This window comes from Hyla sarda, chromosome 2 (genome assembly GCF_029499605.1).
Source record: "Hyla sarda isolate aHylSar1 chromosome 2, aHylSar1.hap1, whole genome shotgun sequence".
NCBI lineage: Eukaryota > Metazoa > Chordata > Amphibia > Anura > Hylidae > Hyla > Hyla sarda.
Window position 1 is genome coordinate 147,735,883 of NC_079190.1, and position 20,235 is coordinate 147,756,117.

Sequence of the window (20,235 nt, forward strand, 5' to 3'; positions counted from 1 at the left end):
ATAATTACATGGGAGGTGCCCTGGCCATGCACAGGGCAGGCGGCTGAGCTGCAGCGCACAGAACTAGGGGAAATTGTGACGTCACGGCCCCCAGCATAATGGAGCTCAATTGGGGGTGGGGGGGGGGGGGGGTCGCAAGTCACCAGAACAGGGAGCTGCTGAGCTTTGTCTGAATGAAGAAGCTAGAAAAACAGGTTTTACATGCAAGATGGATAATGTAAGTGATTGGCAAAGTGATCTAACTTTTGCTTCTGCATTTAAGACAAGAATTTTTCTACATGAGACATCTCCTTCAATATTAAGTCAACAGATCAACTACTCTATTTCTTAACAGACCGATCATCTTGTTACACTCCCTTTACAAGCACGATTAAGCTCTACAATAATTCCATATGAACTAGAAAGTTGTGCAGGCAACTAAACATGGCAAAAGAAACTTACAATGACCCGGTCTGAACTAGTGACCTGATCCAGCTGACCACTAGATTACATTTATGTGCTCAGATTGTTTTATCATTTAAGCTTGATGCAAGCAAGTTGTGTGTGTGTGTTTTATCATGCTAGAGTGCAGCCTGCTGGTCAGTATGGAAACTGCAACATTGAATTATCCATTTCTAAAAGTGTTTGTATGAGTGTATTAGAAATGAAAAGAATATTATAGAAAATAGGCAAAATGTTGATGGCAGTGTCAAAAGGTTGACGACCCATCATTAATACACTTGGGCCTACTAAACCAAGTGACTAAGATACATTGCTATATCTTTAATTTACTTACTGCAAAGTGAGGAAGGAGATCTCCCCTATCACCTTCACAAAACCCAGAGATCTCTAAAGCTTTAGGACGGTGGTCTACCACAGCATGAACTGAAAGCCCACGGCCTCTGCCTCTTCCACGTGACATTCCTCGTCCCCTCATGTGTGTCCCTCTTCCACGTCCAGAAGAAAGAATACCTCGCTTTGCAGCCTGCAAGGAGAGCAAACTTTGTTATCATAGGGCAGCTTATACATGGTTTACTGCATTCCGGGGTTCTCCACTGGGAGAACAAATTATTAACCCCTTCATGACCCAGCTCTTTTTTTTCTGGCTTGCATTTGTTTTCCTCCTTACCTTCTAAGACCCATAACTTTTATTTTTTGACTGAAAGTTGTATTAGGGCTTATTTTCTGAGTGACGAGCTGGACTTTCCACTGATTCACTTTTTCTTTATCATCATACAATGCATTACAAAGCCAGAAAAAATTATATGCAGGAAAGAATTGAAGAAAAAAAATATGGAATTGCGCAATTTTGTAGGGTAATCATTTTGTGTGTATTTTTTGCCTGTAGAGTGTTTTATTCAAAAAAATTGGAAAATGTGGGGGGGGGGGGGGGGGCAATTTTTATATATATATATATATATATATATATATATATATATATATATATATATTTTTTTTTTTTTTTTTTTTTTTTACACACACACACACACACACACTTTCATCAGATGGCTTACATACATCAATGTAATGCTATTGCATTACATTGATCCATGAAATCTGTGCTCGATTGAAAGGGCTGCCAAAAGGAGCCAGGGAAGACGCCGAGGACAAGGTAAGGCCTCGGGCCTACCTAGCAACCCATAGCCCCCCGTGGGGGGCTATGGGACCACTAGACACCAGAGAATAACGGCACTTAATGTTTAAATGGTGTGATCTGTATAGATCACAGTATTTAAACAGTTAAATGACGGACAATGTATCGATCTCCGATGTCAGTCATTACCGGACATTTCCCGGTCAAGACGCGGACCCGACCCGTGGGCCTCAGTCATGTCCGCCCACCCGACCCATGACGTACATGTATGTCATGGGTCAGGAAGGGGTTAAAAACCTTTGAAAGACAAACAAAAAACAAACACGTGTAATGCTTTCAAGACAGAGGTCAAAAGTAGATAGAAACAAATGACAGTACAAATATGGATGAAAACTGGACAACCTACAACAAAATGCAAAACAAAAACAGATCCAGTAAACACATGCCTTATTTCATTTCATACAGAAGGGTGGAAGAGTCCCTGAGTACAACAGTAGTTTAACGGTTTCAAAGAAACGCACCTCAAGTTGTAGTTCTGTATATTTCCGCCTCAACTCTGCTACATCTTCTCCCGCTTGAAGTTTCTTGTGCAAGTCGAGCTCCGTGTCAAGAAGTTCCTTTTGCATCTTTGAAAATGAAAACAAAAAGGTTTAGTCGAGTGCAATAAAAACCAAATGTCAGTCAGGTTTCTTGGACTGATAGATGGCTGGTCTCTAGTTCAATGTAGTGGACTGTTTAGCCTATATACAAGCTATATACAAACTAGTCTGTCCCATGAATCACTGAAGAAATCCCTCACTGATAGAAAGGTAGGCATCATGTGCATATCAAGTTTAGTGATGTTTAGGGTAGGTCTGACACTTATTTCACCCTAACTGAGGATTATAAGATGCAGGGTCTTTTGTAAGATATTTAAAGTCTGAAACATACAGAACATGCCATCAGCGGGCTAAAAACATTACATTAACATTAGATTGTATTTTTTTGTTATGTATATAGATACTTGCTACTGACTAGGAGGTTGTTTTGGAGCTGTATAAAGCTGGTTCCTACAAGTATGTTTTGCAGGCCTAGGCCAAAAAGAGAGGCAAATCTCCTGTTGTACAAGTACACTGCTCAAAAAAATAAAGGGAACACTTAACCAACACAATGTAACTCCAAGTCAGTCACATTCTGTGAAATCACTGTCCACTCAGGAAGCAACACTGATTGACAATCAATTTCACATGCTGTTGTGTAAATGGAGCAAACAGGTGGAAATTACAGGCAATAAGCAATACACCCCCAATAAAGGAGTGGTTCTGAAGGTGGTGATTACAGACCACTTCTCAGTTCCTATGCTTCCTGGCTGATGTGTTGGTCACTTTTGAATGCTGGCGGTGCTTTCACTCTAGTGGTAGTATGAGACGGAGTCTACAACCCACAAAAGTGGCTCAGGTAGTGCAGCTCATCCAGGATGACACATCAATGCGAGCTGTGGAAAGAAGGTTTGCTGTGTCTGTCAGTGTAGTGTCCAGAGCACAGAGACGCTACCAGGAGACGGGCCAGTACATCAGGAGACGTGGAGGAGGCCGTAGGAGGGCAACAACCCAGCAGCAGGACCGCTACCTCCAACATTGTGAAAGGAGGAGCACTGCCAGAGCCCTGCAAAAAGAACTCCAGCAGGCCACAAATGTGCATGTGTCCACTCAAACGGTCAAAAACAGACTCCATGAGGGTGGTATGAGACCCGCTGTCCACAGGTAGGGGTTGTGCTTACAGCCCAACACCATGCAGGATGTTTGGCATCTGCCAGAGAACACCAAGATTGGCAAATTTGACACTGGCGCCCTGTGCTCTTCACAGATGAAAGCAGGTTCACACTGAGCACATGTGATAGACGTGACAGAGTCTGGAGACGCCGTGAAGAACGTTCTGCTGCCAACAACATCCTCCAGCATGACCGGTTTGGCGGTGGGTCAGTAATGGTATGGGGTGGCATTTCTTTGGGGGGCCACACAGCCCTCCATGTGCTTGCCAGAGGTAGCCTGACTGCCATTAGGTACCGAGATGAGACCCCTTGTGAGACCATATGCTGGTGCGGTTGGCCCTGGGTTTCTCCTAATGCAAGACAATGCTAGACCTCATGTGGCTGGAGTGTCTCAGCAGTTCATGCACAAGGAAGGCATTGATGCTATGGACTGGCCCGCCCGTTCCCCAGACCTGAATCTGGGACATCATGTCTCGCCCCATCCACCAAGGCCACGTTGCACCACAGACTGTCCAGGAGTTGGCGGATGCTTTAGTCCAGGTCTGGGAGGACATCCCTCAGGAGACCATCCGCCACCTCATCAGGAGCATTCCCAGGCATTGTAGATATGTCATACGGGCACGTGGAGGCCACACACACTACTGAGCCTCATTGTGACTTGTTTTAAGGACATTACATCAACGTTGGATCAGCCTGTAGTGTGGTATTCCACTTTGATTTTGAGTGTGACTCCATATCCAGACCTCCATGGGTTGATAAATATGATTTCCATTGATAATTTTAGTATGATTTTGTTGTCAGCACATTCAACTATGTAAAGACGAAAGTATTTCATACAATTAGTTAATTCATTCAGATCTAGGTTGTGTTATCTTAGTGTTCCCTTTATTTTTTTGAGCAGTGTATAATGTTAGAGCAGACTGAGGTTATCAATTTAAGGTTATACTGAAATGTAAAGGGAAAACTCCACTGGAAAACTTTATTTTTAAATCAACAGATTTGTAAATTCCTTCTACTAAAAAAATTGTAAGCCTTCTAGTATTTATCAGCTGCTCTATATTCCAGAGGAAGTTATTTTCGTTTTGAATTTCCTTTCTGTCTGACCATAGTGCTTTCTGCTGACACCTCTGTCCATGTCAGGAACTGTCCAGTGCAGGATAGGTTTGCTATGGGGATTTGCTCCTACTCTGGACAGTTCCTAAAATGGACAGAGGTGTAGAAAGGAAATTCTGTGGTCAGGTGGAAAGGAAATTCAAAAATAAAAACTTCCTGTGGATCACACAGCAGCTGATAAGTACTGGAAGGATTACGATTTTCTAATAGAAGTCATTTACAAAACTTTTTTGCACCAATTGATTTAAAAAAAAAAAAAAATGTTTTCCAGTGGAGTACCCCTTTAAGTATAGTTAAAACAAACTTGTTCACTCGAACTGCTGAAACAATCCTATAGTGCACTAATAACATGCTCTGTTGTGAGCGAGGGATACCGCGCTGATAGCGCAACTGTCCTGCCAGTAGTGGTGCTCAGTCCTGGAAAGCCAAGGGCAGACTAATACTGATGCAAGACAAAAAAGACGTCACTCCCCATACAGCAAGAATTCTTTAATCTTTCGTTGAGGTACATAAAACACAGGTCAGGGAGTGACAAAGACAGCAGGAAGTGTACGGAATGACCTTTTCGTGTGTAATGGCGCACTTCCTCTAGCCGACCCTGAGCGTCAGCTAGAGGAAGTGCGTCATTACACACGAAATGGTCGTTCCGTTGGCTCCCCGCTGTCTGTGTTACTCCCTGACCTGTGTTTTATGTACCTCAACGAAAGATTAAAGAATTCCCGCTGCATGGGGAGTGCCGTCTTTTTGTCTAGCATCGGTATTTAAGTATAATTAATACAATAGTAATGTAGTTTGAAGAACTGTTTTAGTACAGTATATGGAATTTTTCCAGTGTGTCCCAGGTTATCAGTTATTTCTGCTCTCAGAAACCCATGTTTCTCTGTGAGGCAACATTCTGCAGAAGCAAAGTTACTCCGCAGCTCAACTGGCCATTACTTTATCCTAAAATGAAAGAGCATCCCCGTTTCTTCATTTAGGGGAATCTTCTAAAATGAGACGCTTCAAGGAGAACACACATTGAGGGAGATTTATCAAAATCTGTCCAGAGGAAAAGTTGCTGAGTTGCCCATAGCAACCAGATTGCTTCTTTCATTTTTCAGAGACTTCAAAAATGAAAGACGCAATCTTATTGGTTGCTAAGGGCAACTCAGCAACTTTTCCACAGGACACGGTTCGGATAAATTTCCCCCATTGTCACTACATACTGCCTATTCACAACTTATTTCACAAATACATCATCTGCGTATGTAAAATAGTCACAGACATGACGCTGAATTCCGCAGTACAAACAGTACCTGAGCTTTACTCTTGTTAATCTTCAGAGCATTTCCAGCAGAAGTGACTGCTTTCAGCTCATCCCGTAGTTTAGTAATACTGTTGCTCAAGGTTTCCAGTGTTTTCAGAATTTCCGCTTTATCTTCTGCCTTGATGTTTTTATTTTTTTCCAATCTTGTTATAAGCATCTGCAACATACAAATGTGTTACCCAAGAGATGCACAAGTAATGAAAAGTTAATTCAAACACATATTACACATTAGCTTTCCACCCAAACTGCACAACTTTCTACATATATATTAGCCATGCCAGGAACTGTCCAGAGCAGGAGAGGTTTGCTATGGGGATTTGCTCCTGCTCCGGACAGTTCCTGAAATGGACAGAAGTGTCAGCAGAGAGCACTGTGGTCAGACTGAAAAGAACAACTCAACTTCTTCTGTAGTATACAGCAGGTGATAAGTACTAGAAGAATTAAGATTTTTATATCGCAGTAATTTACATATCTGTTTAGCTTTCTTGATGTGAATTTAGCCTTACTAAGGATGCAGAGCAATCGAGGAGCTTAAAGGGGTACTCCCACCCTAGACATCTTATCCCCTATCCAATGGATAGGGGATAAGATGTCTGATCTCGGGGGGTCCCGCCGCTGGGGAACCCCGCAGTATTGCATGCGGCACCGAGCTATTTTTTTGTGCAGAAGCGCTGGAGGGTCTGAGTTGCGGGAATGGAAGTCTGTGACGTCAGGAATCCGCCCCCGTGTGACGTCACGCCCCCACCCATAGACTTGCATTGAGGGGACGGGCGTGACGTCACACGGGGGCGGAGTCCTGACGTCACAGACTTCCGTTCCCGTAGTCGCGATTCAGACCCTCCAGCGCTTCCGCACAAAAAACAGGTGGGTGCCGCCGCATGCAATACTGCGGGTGTCCCCAGCGGCAAGACCCCCGAGATCAGACATCTTATCCCCTTATCCTTTGGATAGGGGATAAGATGTCTAGGGTGGGAGTACCCCTTTAAATTGCTCACCCTCATGTTCCCAACCAGAACAATATTCTGAATGTGTTTCTTTTATTGCTCTAATGCATCTTAACTAGAAAATAAATGAACATTCGGTCTTGATTTATGGATAATTCCTATAGCCTCACTTCATTGAAGATTAGCATGTAGTGGAAATAAAAGTACATTTTACCTACAAACTTGCATTTCTTACCTTCTGAGTTTCTATGTGTTTTTCCAAAATTTCCTGTTTTTTCTTTCTAACATCTTGTTGTAGTTTGAGTGCTTCCTGTTTTAAAAGAAAAAGGATTCTTAAATGCACAGTTAAAACATCAGGAGGAATATACCAAGTAGTAAACTTAAAAGGGGTTTCTGAATTCTAAAATTATAGTCTTCATAAGTCTTTTTTGGCACTGAAGTAAGTTTGTACATGGCTTATTTGGAACTTAATAGTGGGACTGCTGGCGCTGCATGAATCAGGTAAAGCCATTACTGATTTAGCTCAGTGTCTGCAGGAGGAGCCAACACTTATTACAGATTTCTTACACGGATATCTGCAGAATCAAATCTGTCAATGTACCTTATCGTCACCTCCTTGCGGCTGCATCTTGTAGACAAGCATTTTTACCTGTTTCTTTTTTAGTGCATCAGTGTTGTCCAATGGAGAAAGGTAAGTTACAGATTTTTGGATGGCTTTTAAAGCTTCTGGGTTGTAAACAGTTTTTGTAAGTCCTGTAGAGGTGGACAAGACCTACAGACAAGAAGTAAACAAAATACTTCAAACTATAGTAATTGTGGCAATGGTCAGGGACCAGATTCACGTTAAATGGATGTGCTAAAGTTCTCAAATTCTACACCTTTACTACTGCTCCACACTAGCTTTACATTGAGATATATTTACAGTATGATTATTTATTACAGTAAAGTATATATATTTTATTATATTTATTTATTGAGATTCAAATTGATTAATGCAAGCTTTATTTTTTACAGTAACTAGATGCCAGGTTTAACATTTTCTCTTTATAAGCCCAATAAAATAGAGAAAAATTAGCTAAGTACACCGTGCTAAGATCATCAGGACACTTCAGGAGTAAACTTTAAATTGATTGTGCAAAATAAATAATAAAACAGCAAAGTTGACGTGTCCTGACAATCTTAGGCCATTTTTTCCCCTTCTTCATTGGGCTTCTGTTTTTTGACAGACTGAATGCTTACTAAAGAAATCACCAGGTCAGTACTGACAGTGGGGTCAATTGATCATCTACTCTCTGGATTGCATGAGACACTGGCCTCCTATTTTTTGTTTGCTAGCCAGTCAGACAGCAAATGCTTAATCAGACCATCTGTACATTACAAAGGAAAGGGGCCTGCAGTTCAATGCTTTTTTTTCCCCCTTTAACCCCCTTAACCCTTTAAGGACTAAGGGTTTTTCCACTTTCGTTTTTTCCTCCTTACCTTTTAAAAATCATAACCCTTTCAATTTTTCACCAAAAATCCATATTATGGCTTATTTTTTGCGTCACCAATTCTACTTTGCAGTGACATTAGTCATTTTACACAAAAATTCACGAGGAAACGGAAAAAAAAATCATTGTGCGACAAAATCGAAGAAAAAACGCCATTTTGTAACTTTTGGGGGCTTCCGTTTCTACGCAGTGCATATTTCGGTAAAAATTACACCTTATCATTATTCTGTAGGTCCATACGGTTAAAATGATACCCTACTTATATAGGTTTGATTTTGTCGTACTTCTGGAAAAAATCATAACTACATGCAGGAAAATTTATACGTTTAAAAATGTCATCTTCTGACCCCTATAACTTTTATTTTTCCACGTACAGGGCGGTATGAGGGCTAATTTTTTGCGCCGTGATCTGAAGTTTTTATCGGTACAATTTTTGTTTTGATCAGACTTTTTGATCACTTTTTATTCATTTTTTAATGGTATAAAAAGTGACAAAAATACGCTTTTTTGGACTTTGGATTTTTTTTTGCGCGTACGCCATTGACCGTGCGGTTTAATTAATGATATATTTTTTATAGTTCGGACATTTACGCACGCGGCGATACCACATATGTTTATTTTTATTTACACTGATTTTTTTTTTATGGGAAAAGGGGGGTGATTCAAACTTTTATTAGGGAAGGGGTTAAATGACCTTTATTAACACTTTTTTTTACATTTTTTTTGCAGTGTTGTAGCTCCCATAGGGACCTATAACACTGCACACACTGATCTCTCATCCTGATCACAGGCATGTATTAACACGCCTGTGATTAGTGTTATCGGCGCTTGACTGCTCCTGCCTGGATCTCAGGCACGGAGCAGTCATACGTCGATCGGACACCGAGGAGGCAGGTAAGGGCCCTCCCGGTGTCCTGCAAGCTGTTCGGGACGCCGTGATTTCACCGCGGCGGTCCCGAACAGCCCGACTGACTAGCCGGGATACTTTCACTTTAGCTTTAGAAACGGCGGTCAGCTTTGACCGCCGCTTCTAAAGGGTTAATAACCGCATATCGCCGCGATCGGCGATGTGTGGTATTAGCCGCGGGTCCCGGCCGTTTATGAGCACCGGGACCAACGCGATGTGATGCGGGGTCGCGCTGCGACCACGCTTCATATCGCGGGAGTCGGCGCAGGACGTAAATATACGTCCTGCGTCGATAAAGGGTTATTGAACACGGACGTAAATGTACATCCTGGTGCGGAGGTACTTAAACGGAGCGGTGTCCGCGTCATGCACTGCAGGTCCCGGCTGCTATCAGCAATCGCGCTGATGTCTGCCATTAAAGGGGTATTCCAGGCCAAAACTTTTTTTATATATCAACTGGCTCCGGAAAGTTTAACAGATTTGTAAATTACTTCTATTAAAAAATCTTAATCCTTCCAATAGTTATTAGCTTCTGCAGTTGAGTTGTTGTTTTCTGTCGAACTGCTCGCTGATGACTCACGTCCCGGGAGCTGTGCAGTTCCTATGGGGATATTCTCCCATCATGCACAGCTCCCGGGAGGTGACATCATCATTGAGCAGTTAGACAGAAAACTTCAGAAGCTAATAACTATTGGAAGGATTAAGATTTTTTTAATAGAAGTAATTTACAAATCTGTTTAACTTTCCGGAGCCAGTTGATTATTATATATATATATATAAAAAAAGGTTTTTCCTGGAACACCCCTTTAACCCCTCAAATGCTGTTATCAATACAGATAATGGCATCTACGGCAATGTGCATGTTTAAATGGATGATCAAATCGCCCACGGCGCTGCCACAGGGATCCGATCATCTAAAATGATGGCCGGAGGTCCCCACACCTGCCTCAGTCTGTCTCCAGAGGTCTTCTGCACTGGTCTGAGATCGAGCAGACCAGAGCAGAAGATCACCAATAAGGCTAGGTTCACACTACGGAATTTCCGCCTGCAATTCCACTTTGAAATTGCAGGCAGAAATTCCGCTTACTGAACTGTATAGTATAGTAAATGGGTTTCCGTTCCCAAATTCACACTTTGGAATTTGTGAACAGAAAATCCACTTGAAAATTTCCGCCTGAAGAATGGTGTTGCTCTTTCTTCAGGCGGAAATACTCGCAGAACACATTGCAGTCTATTGGAGACTGCAGTGTCCGCGCGGTCCTAGCACCGACTAAATTCAGTAATCTCTGGGCAGACATTTTCTGCCCGGAGATTCCGCAGTGTGAACCTAGCCTAACAATGATCAGTGCTATGCCCCATGCGTAGCACTGAACAGTATTAGCAATCAAATTATTGCTACAGATAGTCCCCTATGGGGACATAATGGTAAAAAAAAAAAAATGTAAAAAAAAAATAATAATTTCAAAAAATTAATGTAAATTTTTTTTTTGAAAAATCCCCTTCCCAATACAAATGTAAATTGTCCCTTTTTCCCATTTTACCCCCCCCCCCCCCCAAAAAAAATGTAAAAAAAATAAACATACTTGTATCACCGCGTGCGTAAATGTCAGGAACTATCCAAATATAATGCTAATGATCCCGTACGGTGAACAACAAATGTAAAAAATAAATAAAGTCAGTCACATTTTATAAAAACATTTTTTTTTTATAAAAAGAGATTTAAAAAATGCTATACGCAAATGTGGTATCGATAAAAATCATGGTGATCAGACATGGTGACAGATCATGGTGCAAAAAAATGAGCCCTCATACGTATATATACGGAAAAATGAAAATGTTATGGCTGGTCAAAATAGGGTGATTTTAAACATACTGATTTTGCACAATAAGTTTGATATTTTTTAAAAGTAGCACAATAATAGAAAAGTATGTAAAGATGGATATCATTTTATTCGTATTGAAACACGGAATAAAGAAAACATGTCATTTTTAGTTTAAAGTGTACTGTGTGAAAACGAAACCCTCCAAAATAAGCAAAATTGTGGTTTTCATTTAAATTTCCAGCCTAAAAAAATAATTTTTTGGGGTTGCCGTACATTTTATGGTAAAATGAGGTGTCATTACAAATTAAAATTGGTCACGCAAAAAGCAAGCCCTCATATTGGTCTGTGGATGGAAATAAGGAGATTTTTTTTGTACTCCCCCATTGAAATCTACAAGAAAGATTTTATGGTGACACCTTACAGATGGGTATATGCTCTAGCCACTAGGAGGAGCTGACAGTAGGAAAAAAAGTAGTCTCCTCCCTGGCAGGATATACCTGCCCACCTGCAGTGAGGTAATCAGTTTTGTCACAAAGCAGTAGGAGAAGCCAACAAGGAAATACGTCCGAAGGACCCTAGAAAGGAATCCTGGATGACAACCCAAGAACCGGAAAAAATAGTCTGGAAAAAAGATGAAGAAATGGGTGGGTGCGATGTCCCGCAATGAAGGCTACAAGAAAGATTTTACCTAGAGTACAAAAAAATCTCCTTTTCTCAGTCGCTCTTCATTGGGGGGACACATTACAGATGGGACGTACCAATGCAGTCCCCTAGGGTGGGAAAGACAACCAGAGAAAATTACTCAGTCCCGAGACTGAACTCACGTGTCCACAAGGCCTGCGGACAAGCCCCCCAGGCGGAGACACACTAGGCCCAGAATTTGGATTCCTAGTCCTTCTCCTTGGACGAGAGGAGTTCAAAGGAAAGGGTTGTCCTCTGTAGAGACCCAAGACACCCGGGTAATATAGAGAAACAAGAAACCACAGGGGAAAAAAAAGATGGAATTCTGCTCTGGAGAGGTCTGAGCATGAGAGCAAAGACCTAAACAGCCGCGAAAAACTTCCTTGAAGAGAAGTAGTGCAGAAAAGAAAGACCGCCCTGACTAATGGGATCGCGGATGAGTCTGGGCCGGATGACTACACATGCCCAAGACCTGAACCATCACCAAGGCCCAAGGAATCGGAAAAGCCACCTGAAAAGAAAGCACGCCACAGCTGCCTAGGACAGAGTCCAAGCCAAGGAGACCAACCAGTCCTAGACCCCGGAGGTCTGAGCAGACCAGAGCACTCTGAAGAAACTTCCCGCCAGAATGGGAATGGAGGGAGAAACAAATGAGAACGCAGCTGGGATTCTCAAAGTCTGGGCACAGAAAGGATGACTCCAGAGGACTTGGGTGTCAGTGCAGTACAACTGGCAGACAAAAGGGAAGGAAGAACACACCCTTTCCAGGGAGGTTGTACAAACTTCTACAACAGAGGAGAGAGCCCAGCTGCGTGAGCAGCAGTAGATAAAACATTTTTTTTTTTAAATTAAAAAAAAAAAAAACAGAGGGAGAGAGAGCCAGACTGTAACAGTGGACAGTACGCACACAAGCCTAGACAGGAAAAGGCTCTGTGGAATGTTCTCGGCAAAAAACAGGGGCCCCACCAGAAACTCCACCATTACAGTGGAAACAGCAAGATGGCATCATCTTGGCGGCAGAAAAAAACAAACAAAAAACAAGGGTGGTTGAGATGAAAACAATTACAGACCCATGCCAAGCACCCTGATCCCCATGTGGAAAGGGGATTGGCAAAGCACGCCAAGCGCATTAGGAGCAGAGAAATGCTGCCCCACAGTCACGGGACAAGTACTGGGTGGACGGAGGCCCCAGGCCCCAATGACAACCAACGCTGTCCGGAGGAGCCAATTTGTGTCCCAAGAGGGATCGTAATTCTGTACACTGGGGCTGGACAAAAACTACAAGACGTGTTGAGAGTCATTCCAGACAGTGATGAGTACGTGCCTGAGCCACCCAGGACAGACACTCCGGAAAACACACCTGGAGGCAAAATCACCGGAATCCCCACCGAACAAAAGGAAAGGTGGGCCCTAGCAAATGTAGGAATACAGACATGGGTACACTACAATAGCAGTGGGGTACTAAGACTGGGGACACTAAAGAAACCGCAGACATCCAAGGGACAAGCAGGAAGGGAGGTATGCACAGAGTATGAACAGAGTGATGCTGCTGTTGCTGAGAAAGTCCCCGGAAACCCACAGAATAAAAAGTCCACACCCCATCTCCTAATGGCGCCAGACACCGAGGCTGCAGACTCAGGGGATGAAGAATGAATGTAGAGCAGAAAAAAAATGCAGACACAGTGTGACTTACAGGTAAAAAAGGGGTCACAAGAACCCACAGGTACACACTCTGAGGAACTGCACCTGAAAGAGACACGCCGGACTGCAGCCACGGCATCGAAGAAACTGGGCAGGTGACCAGGTGGATTAGAACACCATGCAGACACAGTCTGGCTATGTGGTAAAGGGAATGTGGCCACGCAGAGTTTCAGCATATGAAAACACACAGTGAAGTGAGGTACCAGCCTGTAGACAGTAGCAGGCAGCATAAAAAAAGTAAATATAGAAAAAACCATCTCACCGCCATTTGGAAACTTGTATAAGGAAAGTCTTCAGATGTTGGAGTGAACAATGTTTGACAAAAAAAGAACAGGATCCAGCTCCCCAAAAAAAAAAAAAGTTAAATGTCCAAGATTTAATTCACGTTTACAAAATAGGTGAAAACCAAATATAGAGTAAAAGCATAGCAGAAACGCTGACTCGTTTCGAACCATATGGTTCTAAATCATGGCACCGAGATTAAGAACCATATGGTGCCATGATTAAGAACCATATGGTTCAAAACATGTTGGCGTTTCTTCTAGGCTTTTCCTCTATTTTTGGTTTTCACCTATTTTTTAAACGTGTGAATTAAATTTTGGACTTAACTTTTTTTTGGGAGCTGGATCCTGTTCTTTTTTGAGCCAGCATAAAGCGATCTGACCAAGCAGTTAACCCTGTAAACCAGTATGTGGTGCATTGTATAAGGCCCATGGGGCAACATGGGGAGACTCACTGGAAACTACACCATGGTAGTGGGTAACATGAACTGCCGTCCAAGAAGTGAAAGGGTATGGTAGTTGACCCAAGATAGCAAGCCATGCGGAAACCCGTCTGATTGACAGGTATAGGATTCCTGAGCACCCATGGTCACTCAAACAACCTCCCTCGAAAGCAGGATACTGGAGTGTGCGACCAGGTGGTGTAGAAAACCCAACAGAAAAAAGGATTTTCTGACTGGAATCAAACCCGAATACCTGTAGGGACCCTACTTCAGATCCCTCCCCAGCAGTAAGGTATGGGAAACCTGGATATGTCCGCGACAGCCCAGAGGTCAGATCGATTGTGGCGGAAACCGTGTAGACAACAGTCTGACTGAACAAGAACACCCCCAGGCGTCTGGCGAAGAGGGAACAATTAGACAGGTGATAACTGTGCCCCTTTGTCATAGGTGGGAGGGCGGGGAGGCATAGAAACCCCACCCCCTGGGGAATAGAGGGAGGCATAGGAGCCGGAATACGTCCCAGACATCCCATATAGAGTCCGTGGGACACGCTGGGTCAGTTCTACGTATACCACGTACAGCAGTGGAGTACTGAAACTCCAGTCGCAGATACATCAGCCTTGCTCTGTGTGACAGGCGGCAGAAGAAAAAAAATGCAGACAACTGTCTGGCTTACTAGTATGGATCCATAGTGGACAGCATGACATTCAGTCAGCCACCTCGCACAGCGGTGAGGTACCGGAGCTCCAGCCGCAGATACAACAGCCTTGAGATGTGTGACAGGCAGTTTAGTAAACCATGCAGACTGCTGTCTAGCTGTTCACTATACTTCATACCAGTAGACCAATCATTCCGTCGGGCACCTCGCACAGCAGTGAGGTACCAGAACACCAATCACAGATACACCAGCCATGTGATGTGCGATAGATGGTGCAGGAAAAAAATGCAGACCACTGCCTGGCTTAGTGGTATGGGTCCACAGAAGACAAGTAATTTCAACGGCACCTCACACAGCAGTGAGGTATCGGAACTCCAGTTGCAGATACATCAGTTGTTTGATGTATGACAGGCGGAGTAGGCAACCATGCAGACCACTGTCTGGCTTACTGGTATGGGTCCATAGTAGACAACGGGACACTCCGTCGGACGCCTCACCCAGTAGTGAGGTACCGGAACTCCAGCTGCAGATACATCCTCCATTTGATGTATGACAGGCGGTGTAGGCAACCTTGCAGACTACTGTCTGGCTTACTAGTATGGGTTCATAGCAGACAACAAGTCATCCCGTTGGCACCTCGTACAGTAGTGAGGTACCGGAACTCCAGCCGTCGATACATCAGCCGTTTGATGTATGAAAGGCAGTGCATGCCACGCAGGGATATTCCCATGAGGACCGTGCACTGGATGAGGGGATCCGTAGCACTAGCTGCGGATGCGATAGCCTGTGGAGAAGGGAATCCCATAGCATGACATCCCAAGAACACCCCTAGGATGGATGGCTAGCAGACCTGACAGATGAGAAATCTTAAGAAACCTGAGCGTATGCCAGGAACACAAAAGAACTCCCCCACTGTATGACAGTGGTAGAAGGGAACATATTGCTGGAATACGGCCCCCAACTTCAGATGAACTTGAGACCCTGAAGTGAGCAACAATAGAAGTCAAACAGTAATACAAGTGGTCTAGAAAGGGGACATTGGTCTAGAAAGGGGACATTGGTCGCAGGGCACCCCACAAGAGCAAGAGATGGCCTAGGGAACAAACAGTAAGCCCCTGGAGGAGCGACGGCGCATAGCAGTGTGCTATAAGCGCCTGCTAAGCCGCCGCTCTGGAATGTGACAATCGTGGGCCGGACCACGTGTTTCCGTCAGGCTGCTGCCGTGGGAGCCAAGTACTGTTGCCCACGCCGACCCCTGTAACGGGGAAGGAGGGCAGAAAAAGAAACTCCAGCAGCGCGCGAGCCGGAAGGGATGAGCTCCCGACTCTCACGCTGAATAGGGCAAAGAAGGGCAGAGCTATACCGCCCTAGAAGCTGGGACAGGGAAATAAGAGAGGCGGCGACGCGGACTCCTGGTGGCTGAAGTACTACATATGCCGCCGACGCAACGTGCGGCCGGCCCTCGCCTCATAGAAATAGCCGGCGAGAAGGAACAGCAAGGCTGTTCAGAAGTGAGCCTGTAAAAGCTCCTGTGGAGGGAGCCGCTGCGAAATGTCGGCTGGGGGGGGGGGGGGGGGGGGAATACATACTCACCTGTCGTCTTATACTCGCCTCAAGATGTCATCAGCCAGCTTTTTAGTTACTTGCATCCCGTCATGCTGCAACAGACAAGCAGGGAAAATAGTGGGACCCGACCCTAAGTACAACCCCAAGCGTTGGCCATTGGCGCGAAGGGGTTAGCGGGGCATTTTGCTTTATGTCCCATGCCCCTTAGCCGCATATGGGGGAGCAGGTAGCGCCATGCTCCTGAACCTCCACCTGAAAAAAGGAAACAAAAGGGAGTAAAAAAATTAAATTAAAAAAAAACTAAACAGCCCTTACTAGAAAATAAAAAAAGACCAGGTCTGGGGACCTCCCAGACCTGTGTCTTGCCTCCTGCTGACACAAGCTAAAACGGATTACCTCACTGCAGGTGGGCGGGTATATCCTGCCATGGAGGAGCAGACTTTTTTCCTAGTGTCAGCACCTCCTAATGGCAAGAGCATATTACCATCTGTAAGGTGTCCCCCCCCCCAATGAAGAGCGACCAAGAAAAGGAGATTTTTTTTGTACTCACCGTAAAATCTCTCTCGTAGCTTTCATTGGGGGACACAGAGACCATGGGTATTTGCTCTTGCCACTAGAAGGCACTGACACTAGGAAAAAAAAAAGTCTGCTCCTCCCTGGCAGGATATGCCTGCCCTCTGGAAGTGAGGTAATCAATTTCGTCACAAAGCAGTAGGAGAAGCCAACCAAGAGACAAGTCCGAAGGACCCTAGAAAGGTATCCTGGAGAAACATGCAAGAACCCGAAAAGGCTATCCAAACAAGAATGAAGACACGGGTGGGTGCTATGTCCCCCAATGAAGGCTACAAAAAAAGGGAAGGGAACAAAAAAGGAAAAGGGAAAGACAAGAGAACCCCATAAAGAGGACTAACCAAAACCAGAGAACCTGTTGACAAAAGCCAGGGAGAGTCGAAGGTGAGTCAGTCAAGATGAAGACCAGAAATTTCTGGAAAAGAGAGACAGGAACCGTCTCTGGAGAGGCATGGTGCAGAAGACCCAAACCAAAAAGCTGTAGGTGCCAAAAACTACTGTTCCAGGGGCACAGCGTGAGCACCCGGGGAGAAGAGTGGACTCAGAGGATGCCACACGGGCTGAACAGCGGGAAGAACCACAGCCATGCTGCAGCCAAAAAATGGCCCCACTGGAACAACCCAGTAGACAGGCTTGCCATCCAACCCCAGAGTAAATGGACCCTGAAGGAGGAAACAGAAAGTAAGAGGTAACCCGGAAATCCGGAACAGCGACATGGAACTGGAGACTCTCGAGTCACCGGGAGGTGCCCCACCTGCAGGGGGAGCAAAATAGACAACCGCAAAATGCTCCAGGAGACATACTGCTATGTCGGGACAAGAAGAAGAGCAGTACAGAAAGACCACCCCACAAAAGGTATCGCAGAGAAGCCTGGGCAGGCGCACTACACGTGCCTTAGACCGCAATCCTCACAAAGGCCAAAAGGACTGACCCAAAAAATAAAGGTACACCACAGCAGTCTAGAAGAGAGTCCATAACTACGAATGCAAGTAAGAAGCACAAGTAGCAACCAACAGCTTTGGGAGGAAACATCCCATTGGGGCAAAACCTTGGACCCTGCGAAAAAGAGGGGTGGGCAGGTGGTGCGCCCACGAAGCCATCCTGGCCGATGAATAAGGCAACAGAGCAGGCACCTGAGCCACCCCATACAGGAACCCAGGAAGATACCTGGAGGCATGGGAAGCTGCAGAACAGGCCGTCGCCCCAGCAGGCCCCATGCCCGAACAGAGGTGCTCAACTACCGCAGACCTGTGGAAACTATTACACAGGAAAGCCAGAGGTACACCCCACCGAAAAGGAGGGGAGGAAGGCTATACATGAGCAGGGTGTCCAGAGCATATGTAGGGACACAGACATGTGTACCTCATAATAGTACAGAGGTGCCAAGACTGCCACCACGAAGGGAGCCACAGACATCCAAAAGTCCGGAAGCATGGAAACTAGTCTCAGCACCCAACAGCGTGCCACCAACCATGACCTGAGAAGACTAATGTTAACGCTGTTAGAAAGGGAACCGAGAGTGCTGCTGCTTTGAGGACATTAGAACCTGCAAGAAACGCTCACACCCCATCTCTTAACGGCGCTACACACCAGAATCGCAGTCGCAGACTAAAGAGATGGACGAATGAGGTGTAGGAAATATGCAGACAGCGGCAGGAATAGGGAAGGTGACCTGGTGGATGAAAAAACCATGCAGACAGTCTGGCTAATTGGCATAGGGACTGTGGACACACCGGCCACGTCCTTGGAAAGTGGTTTACCAGCCCTTATCCGTGATAGCAACAGGCCTGCGGAGAGGGACCTGGGAAAGTAGGGAACCCTGCAAACCACTACGTGGTGAATTGTGAAAGGCCCATGGAGAAACATGGGGTCCCTTGCTCAGAACTACACCTTGGCAGTGGGATACCTGAACTTCCGCCAAGGTGTGGAAACTGTATGGTAGGTGACCCGACGTAGTAGTAAACCATGGAGACCGCCTGGTTGACTGGTATAGGGTTCCTGAGCACACAATCACTTCTGCAAACTCTCCCACAGAAAGTGGGGTACTAGAGTGCAGACGATCTGATAGGCGACCCCCAAGCAGAAGAAAGTCTGACTGACGCCAATCCCATTTACCTGCAGAGGACCTTCATACAGATTTCTCCCACCAGCAGTGTGGTACTGGAAACCCCAGCCATGCATGCGGCAGCCCAGGGATGGGAGACCGACTGCGTTGGAAACCATACAGACAACAGTCTGGCTGACCGAGTTGTCAGACTATATGGGCCAGAATTTTTTCAGACAATCATACTATGTGGAGCCCATTTTAAATTGTTCAAGCCAAAAACTCCATGTTGTGTAAAGTTGATTCTTAGTCTTAAATTCCAGAATTTTACATGGTGTCTAAGTGTGAAACATCCATTTGTCTGTGTTTATATAAACTTCTTTATGGCTCAGATAAGGGCATTGGAATTTAGTTCACTTTCAGCTCAGGAGTGTGTACATGAGATACTTTTCCTTATACTCTTGATAGCAGTTAGATATGCATTATCTATCATTATTATTATTATTATTATTATTATTAGTATGTTTATGTTGTCAATATACCATTTGTAACCTATTTAGTTTTCCTGTATCTAAGTTAGCATGTATGCAATCTGGTGGTCTGATTTAGTCCCATGAATAGAGTTTACAGTTATTTCTTATTTGATAGAGCTATAACTGTAACAATAGACAGAACTGAGAATCTATTCATCAGTTAAATTCAGGAGGGACCATTAATGTCAGATTCAGATTGAAGACTTGGGAAATCCCGAGATGTCTGTTGTGTGTGTTTTTAGATGTCAAAATCGAATCCAGCTAACTATATTTATTGGCCATTAGTTTGAGAGATGATATGACATATCTATATCTTAGGTAATGGCTGCTAGTTTTAAGAAAACATTTTAGCAACTCATAGACAAGAGTGCCCTCTCTGGTCAGTGAAATAATTACATCTGGGCGAGACAAAGGCCTAGCACGTTTTTGTTCTAGAGACATGATTGGTTAGTTTCTTATCTGATCAAGATAATGGAACTTTGTTTTAAACTCTAGTGGCGAGGGGGGGGATGATCATTTTTTGTTCCTTCTTTGGAGAGCATCCTGGATTATCTTTCTGCTGAGTAGTACAGGCTGATCCTATCGAATTTGCTTGACCCACTGGCATTTCTACTTTGTGATAACTATAAAAGAACTTTAATATCTTTTGATTATTGTTGGCTATTCTATAGCAGGGAGAGTTTGTACTTAAGGTCATTTATATCTTCCTACCCATAACTTATGGATGAATTTATAGATTTCTGTCCAGGTGCAACTTGCAGACACTGACTGCAGACACTGAATCTGCAGACACTGACATCTATCTGAACAGAACAATTTTAATTGTACTTGTGATCCATATTTTCCAAGAAA

General features: G+C 44.4%; 1 protein-coding gene across 2 annotated transcripts in view; it reads right to left on the bottom strand.

Annotated features, from left to right (window-relative positions):
* The window catches only part of RBM26 (RNA binding motif protein 26), an 87,791-nt gene that overhangs the window by 15,289 nt on the left and 52,267 nt on the right, over positions 1–20,235 (bottom strand). For both annotated transcript variants that reach the window (XM_056555572.1, XM_056555573.1), the window contains exons 16-20: positions 7,336–7,458; positions 6,922–6,996; positions 5,732–5,899; positions 2,095–2,199; positions 776–964 (exon numbers count right to left, since the gene is read on the bottom strand). In XM_056555572.1, coding sequence (XP_056411547.1) covers positions 776–964; positions 2,095–2,199; positions 5,732–5,899; positions 6,922–6,996; positions 7,336–7,458 — 660 coding nt within the window. The remainder of the gene's footprint in view (positions 1–775; positions 965–2,094; positions 2,200–5,731; positions 5,900–6,921; positions 6,997–7,335; positions 7,459–20,235) is intronic.